This window comes from Stegastes partitus, unplaced genomic scaffold (genome assembly GCF_000690725.1).
Source record: "Stegastes partitus isolate 25-593 unplaced genomic scaffold, Stegastes_partitus-1.0.2 Scaffold270, whole genome shotgun sequence".
Lineage (NCBI taxonomy): Eukaryota > Metazoa > Chordata > Actinopteri > Pomacentridae > Stegastes > Stegastes partitus.
Genome location: NW_007578001.1, coordinates 411,947 through 419,182, shown reverse-complemented (window position 1 = coordinate 419,182; position 7,236 = coordinate 411,947). Strand labels below are relative to the sequence as shown.

At 41.0% G+C, this 7,236-nt stretch overlaps 1 protein-coding gene across 8 annotated transcripts in view; it reads right to left on the bottom strand.

The window, feature by feature from the left end:
• Positions 1–1,561: 1,561 nt before the first annotated feature.
• Positions 1,562–7,236, bottom strand: part of LOC103357729 (Kv channel-interacting protein 2) — a 108,907-nt gene continuing 103,232 nt past the window's right edge. For 3 of the 8 annotated variants that reach the window (XM_008282414.1, XM_008282411.1, XM_008282412.1), the window contains exons 2-8: positions 4,266–4,390; positions 4,021–4,090; positions 3,576–3,646; positions 3,258–3,365; positions 2,727–2,831; positions 2,520–2,582; positions 1,562–1,635 (exon numbers count right to left, since the gene is read on the bottom strand). In XM_008282414.1, the coding sequence (XP_008280636.1) occupies positions 1,588–1,635; positions 2,520–2,582; positions 2,727–2,831; positions 3,258–3,365; positions 3,576–3,646; positions 4,021–4,090; positions 4,266–4,390 (590 nt within the window). In that variant the 3' untranslated portion in view covers positions 1,562–1,587. Of the gene's footprint in view, positions 1,636–2,519; positions 2,583–2,726; positions 2,832–3,257; positions 3,366–3,575; positions 3,647–4,020; positions 4,102–4,255; positions 4,391–5,231; positions 5,335–7,236 lie in introns of all 8 variants that reach the window. The other 5 variants (XM_008282408.1, XM_008282406.1, XM_008282410.1 and 2 more) reach the window with 4 other exon arrangements.

The window sequence follows — 7,236 nt, the reverse complement described above, 5'->3', positions numbered from 1 at the left end:
CAAATTGATCTAAAGTAAGTAATTCATCAGAGCCTTGTGTGTTGATTAACAACTTTAAATTACACTTCTGTCTGGTCAGTGTGCAGAAACCACATAGCCAGTCTATATAATTATCTCTGATTGCCCCTTGTCCAACTCACTACACAGTATCTCCCCCTCTCTTCACCCACAAGTGGGCTTTAACTCTAGAGTACTTTTTAAATTTATACCTCCTCTTTGGTGTTGCAGAGAGAGGGAGAGTAAGAAATGGGGGGCACGGGATGTGGGGGCCATAGAAAAACAAAACTAATGTAATTAAACCATGTCTCTCACTAATGATGCACACACACATTCTATACCTGTTTGAAATTGAATTAGCCTTATTTAATGCAACAGGGGTTTTTTTTTTGGAGATTTTTCTTTTGAAGTGGTAGAACCTGCTACAACCACATGACGTTTCCGATTACAAGAAGTTCACAAATACGATTTGCAATCTAATAAATTCCCACTGAATGTATATTGACAGACCGTGGTATGCCGGTACCGTGTTGAGAGAAGCTGGGATGGTCAGAACAGCTCAACAACTATAGTGCAGTCCCCACATTGTGCTGTCTAATATCACACCACCGGGAATGCTAGAAAATGTACAACAGTCAATAGACAACTACTGCTAGGACTGTAATAGTTTGGAAGGCCAGGAATTATTCTACCAGAATTCAATGAATGGAGGTGGGTGTTGCCCCACTAGAATCTTACATAGGTAAGATCGATGACATCTCTTTCTGTTACACATGCACACACACATACACAAAGGGTGAGGCACCTGTGAATGACTAGGAACAGCAGACAGACGAGCAGACTTTGGAGTATCTCTGTAAATACATAATTATATATTAGTGACATCATCATGCGATATTGAAATCAGTTCCTCATGGAAAACAACACGTTTGGACCTCCATCTGTAAAAACCGGACCGCTTGGATCTCCTAGTTGTTCCCTCAGGAAGTGTCTTTCTCTCTCTCGTCCACCAGGTGGCCATAGATTCATTTCTATTTTTATGGCCGGGGCTCCAGGGAGGTGTTACCCACACGTACAGAGGCAGGTTTAGATTCATAAATCCAAATCGCAGCCATCACAGAGAAAAGGGGAAAAAGTGATCTTAGATCAAGGTTACGGGGCAACCTCTTCCCTCTGAGTTCAGCCATTTAGAGGCTGCGATAGTTCCTCTGTCAGGAATAGTAATAAATAAGAGTTCAAATAAAACAGGTGGGGTGTGTTGGGTATGCCGGCGGCTGTCAGCCCACTGCTTGCCTTCTTTCTCTGTGTCTCTGGGATAAAAACTAAGATTCGGCATGATGAGGATGGGAGTTGGGGAAACTCCATTGTTGCTTGGAGAAATGCCACTGGGCATCCAGGTAGAGGGAGAGGGCCTCTCGGTGCCCTCAGGACTCACAGCTCTCAACAGAGACACAAGCTTGCAAGTCAGAAGACGGCCACACACACACACATACACACACACATTCACAGACTCATTCTCTCTCTTCAACCCTGATTCCTTTTCACTCACACTCCCCTCCCTGGTGCCAGTGTCCTCACTGGTCCAGGTTCCTAGATGACGTTGTCAAACAGCTGCATGGACTGCATGATGTTCTCATCCTAGACAGAAACAAGGTTTGGATGAGAAGATGCTTTCATTTCTCTTTATGTGTAACTCAAATGATTCAAACTATGGAAAGTGAGGATTAAAGACACACAGTAATCAGAGTTTTTGCAGGATTTTCTTTCTTGCTGGGAGTTATTTGAGGAGATTGTTACTCAGGCTGCAACTAAAGGTTATTTTCGTCGCCTGTTAATCTATCAACTGTTTCCTCAATTGATTAGTTGCTCGATCTACAAATTGTGAGAAAATGGTGGAACATGTCAGTGTTTCCTAACTTCCAAGACAGCAATTTCAAATGTTGTTTTGTCTAAAGATGTTCTGTTTACTGTCACAGAGGAATAAAGAAATCAGAAAATATTACAATTTAAAAAGCGGAAATGAAAGAATTTTAAATGTTTTTTTTTACTTCCTTTTCTTGGCTAAAAAAAAAAAAAAAAAAAACTTAAACCGTCCACTTTCACATCCCTCCATTAAGTCTGAAGCTTCAACCAAGAGTTCTGCTTAGTATTAACAGTGAGAAACAGCTGGTCTGGGTCTGTCAGCACTTAAAAAGCTAAACAATTAACACACTGTGTCGTGTTTGTTTTATCTGAAACACAGATGCAAAATATGAACTTGTGTTTTAGCAACATGCTAAATAGTAAATATTGTTTGGCCAGGTGCACAGTTTTCCTGGAGTCACTGGAAGTCTTTCCATGATAGAGCCACACCAGCTGGTTCCCCTGACTTTCAGTCTTTATGTTACACTAAGCTAACTGTCTCCTTGTTCAGGCTGCATGGTTAATATGGTCAGAATGCAAATAAGCACATTTAAAAAAAATAAATAAAAAACTGTTCAGCGTTCCCTTTAGGAATTTGAACATCCAGTGTTCTGCCTTACTTTTTTGCATGACTCGATGAACTCCTCAATAGTGACCACTCCATCTTTATTCCGGTCCATTTTCTGAAAGAAAAATGCAATAGACAGACATTAACTTGCTGAACACCAATTATTTTCATTTACAATACAATACTTCAATCAACAATATTTCTGTGGTCCTATACAATGTTTAAATAAGGGTTTAAGAGAAAGTTTGTTAAGTTTGACCTGAAAAAAGCTTTCCACGTGTTCCCTTGGAGCATCGTCCTGCATCGTGGGGTACGTGTACTTCCCCATCATGTCATAGATGGACTTCATGATGTCCAGCATCTCCTGCAATGTGAAGGGCAAAAAGGGAAAATCGTGCTCAGGATGTAGAAGTGATGACAGATAGGTCAGTCCTACAATTTTGAACAAAGGTTTTTTTTTGCTTTGATAAAAAGACTAACTAGCATGATACATATTCTACACTTTTAATTTACTTTTGCCAGAAAAATAAGACATCAGTGATCATTTTATTCCCCTCACAGTCAAAAGGAACTTTTTTAGATCAGTGTTATATGAGATTATACACACTACCGGGTATGTTTGACACACTGACATAGGTCAGAATCCTGGTAGAAGGTTACCAAAACCTCTAAATCCTCTCAAAATTCTGATGACTCATCATTAAGAGCTGCAGCCCTGCTATAAACCCCTGACTGCAAGTAATTTAGAGCAGCCTCCGCCCTGTGTAACGTGTTTGCATGTGAGTGTTACCTCTTTGGTGATGCAGCCGTCCTTGTTCAGGTCGTAGAGGTTGAACGCCCAGTTTAGCCGGTCATTAATGGTCCCTCTCAGGATGATAGACAGGCCAAATACAAAGTCCTGACATAAAAGGAGGATGATATTCTATTTTGTTTTGGTGTTGCTTAAATCCTGACACAGTAAATGAAGTCAAATCTTTATCACAGCCACTGTAGGCAGCTATAAAGAGGTAATACATGTTTGTGTGGCTGCAGCCTTGGTGGCACAATTCAGAGAAGCACATATTTGCTTTTATCCCTCAAAAGGAGCTGATATAAGAATAGAGCTCACCTCAAAACTAACCGAGCCGTTCTTGTTAGTGTCGAAGGCTTCAAACAGGAAATGTGCATACATACTTGAATCTGCAAAGGTAGAGATTTACAGTAACCTGCGAGCCCACAAAACATGAAGCAAAGTCTTTGAACAGCTAGGATTAGCAGCATCTAAATATAGTCCAGATATAAAAATAATTTCAGATACAGCTGGAGGGAAGTGGTTTACATTTTATCAACCTAAATATCATGAAATGAAAAATTGCTTTCTGCAGTGCACATACTATAGTCCAGCCAAAAGGATTTATAATGCGTTGATTATATGTATTCATTGTGATGATAAAAAGCTGCATAGCTCTGCAGTGACATTCTATTGTTCGCACTTGTTCCTACATTTACTGAGTGAATAAATGGTGTAAATGAAAGTATTGGACCTTTTCAGTTTCAGCAGTAGGAGAACTCACCTCCCTGAGGAAAAAACTGGGAGTAAATGTTTTTAAAGTTCTCCTCGTTCACCACACCGCTTGGACACTCCTGTGATACAAAATTAAAAATTTCATTCACTGCCATCTAGTAGAGAACGCATAAATGACAATGTGGTAACTTCAACTGTTGCCATGCTGATATTGCTTTAAACTCCCCAAATGGTGAAACTACAACTAGATTTTATCTGCATCCTGTTCCTCCTGTCATCTTTAGTCAGACCTACATTCTTGAATCCCCTGTAGAGGACTTGCAGCTCCTTCTTGGTGAACTTGGTCTGCTCCTGCAGCTTGTCCATGCTTTCAGGGCGATGGCACACAGTGGATAACTCAAAGTCATCTTCCACGCTGTCTGTGAGGGACATACAAATGTTAGCCAGCAATTATCATCACTTCACCATTTTACCTCCCAGGGCAGCCTCGACCTGGCCCAGATATCATATTGAAGTTATCAAACTGATATTGAGTTCATCATAAAGTATAAGTGTTACGCAGCATACATAGAGTAAAAACAATATATATCATTTAAAGCAATATTAGACATTATTAAAGTGTTTTATTTCAGTACACAGGTTAGATCAAGCAACTCATTTTAGTGTCATCTTTTAATACACTCCAGTAATACATGTCACAAAGCAGTGCATAAAACAGTAATACGTCAATACATTGGCTGAATGTCTTAACTGTAAACTCAAGCTCAAGCACACTAGCAGAACTGGGGAGATGCCTACACAGAGGAAATGAGAAGTTTTATCATTAATGACAATGATAAAGATGTTGAAAAGTAGTAAACGCTGCCACTGACAGATGTTTCTCACCCCATTCATATTTCAACTGTATGAGTTCGTAGACCTCCAGGAGCTACAAGCTTCGACCTGACTTTAATCTGTATCAGTTGGGATCTCTGCTAAAACACACACACGCTCATACACACATAAACAGATGCCCGTGTTTCACCGCCCGAGGGCACAGCACACGCTTCAAATCACAAAATACAAAAACAGGTCTGACCCATTAGCCACAATACCAGAGGGTTTTCTAGCGTTTGTGGAGTCTGCAGGGCTGTATCTGGATTTATGTGCGGACTGGACATGTGGGTGAGCGCGTAACTGCGTCCACACAAGTGTCTGCGTGAACCTTGTCAATTTGCTAAAGAGGCTGGAAGAAGAAAGATGTATAGAGTGAAGGAGCACTTGCTTTGACTGATAGAGGGGGCAGTCGAAGGCTTGCAGCACGGCAGCAGCTTGAGGAATCGCTGCTTTATGGTTTTTTTGCTTTGGCTGGTGGAAGGATTACCTGCAATCGCCAACCATAGCACAAGGGTTAGAAACACACACACACACGCAAGTCTGTGATTTCTGTCTTTCTTTACACACATGCCCGTGAAACTAAACACACACTACATGCAATGGACAGATGCAACCACAGACGGATTCATGCTGTTTAGTCAAACTGGCGACTGCCTGCTGACTTGGCTGAGCGAAGGGAGACCACAGGTACCACTTCAAACAATAGATGTTACTGCACAACAGCAGCACAGCTTGACCCCTAGAAACACACAGTTTGCCTAATCAGACTGACTCTCATATCACAATGCCACATTCAGTACGCTGTTGGCATATCAGCAGAGAGCATCAGTTCAAAACAAACTGTTTAAAACCACAGGCCCGTTCAAAACAACGTTTTTTTTACTTCACAAAAAAAAAACAAAAAAGAACACCTCGACCAGAGCCCATCACACATACCACCATGGTACGAGTTCCTCTCAAAGCAACCAAACTTATTTTTTGATGTGTCACAGAGTGATGATTAAAATCAGATACAAGAACACATGTGCTCTCAGACACCCATGTACTTACTCTTGCCTCTTAGTTTCCATGGTAACAGTCCTTTCACCCCTTTTCGGAGGACCCCAGCAACCTGAGGGATGAAGGCCATGATGGGGTGAAAAGCAACAGAACCACAGCACTTCCTCTGGCTATCTAGCATCTGTGATGTGTCACCCTGTTTCCTCTCTGCTCTACAGACGGACTCTGGCCCCCGCTGACCTGTAGCTCTGGCATCGCTCGCAACCAGAACAGGCGGAGCATATCGTCCAGTGGATACCAGATTCATCCATTCAGCTGCCTGGCACAGGCCCAACCCTCTGCCCCAGGGTCTCTGTGAGAGTAAGTAAATTATCTTTTTTTCCATATGAACCCAGCAGCTTAGCACAACACAGAAGTGACTAATACTCTAACAGTCGGAAGTACAAAAATTAATCAGAGTCCTTCTGAAGCGAAACGCAGGAGACTAATTATGTGGTAAATAGAACCATTGTTTGCATGCACCTCATACAAATATCCTGACTCTTACCACGGTTCACCATTTCTGATTTTTAACCCACAGAAAGCTCCAAAACAGCTTCTAAATGGACCTTCAGGGGAGATTGTTTCATCTGCTTGCAACTTGTTGATATACTATTGTCAGCGTAATTTGCAGCGTAGCAATGCATCACATTTCAATGCACCTCATATGTTTTAAATAAGCAAATAACAACTACAGGTGTCAGAGAAATCCAACTTGTAAGATACAGTAGAGGGGCAGCAAACAAACATAGAAACACGAGTAAAGTCAGAATAGCTCAAAACAGCATCTACACACAATATGTAGATACTTGAAATCAGTATATTTGCGCAACAAATGCTAAGTTAGGAGACTTTCATGTAGAACTGTAAATTGTAACTTTAACTTTAACTGTTTCACTGGTTGTTGTAAAGGCTTCAACAGAACCATTAAAAACAAATGGACAAACAACGTCATGACTTCTACTGCCTAAGCTCTACATGCAACACTGAGCTTGAAATACTTGTAAGACCCACGGAAGCTGAATCTGTGAGAAACTGTCAGTAATTAGACATTTGTTGTTTTAGGACTGAGACATCTTTTCCTCTGTCCCTGTCTCACAGCAATCTCTCCATCTCTGCTGTTTCTTGCTCTGTATTTTTGTGCTTTGCTGGTGATGAATTTTCTTGCTTGTTGTGATGTCTGAGTAAATGTGCTTCAGCTGTCGTGTTATTTGGAGAAGAGATATTTGGTCTCTGAGGAATTAACCTGAATATGCACACCTATCTATCTATCTATCTATCTATCTATCTATCTATCTATCTATCTATCTATCTATCTATCTATCTATCTATCTATCTATCTATCTATCTA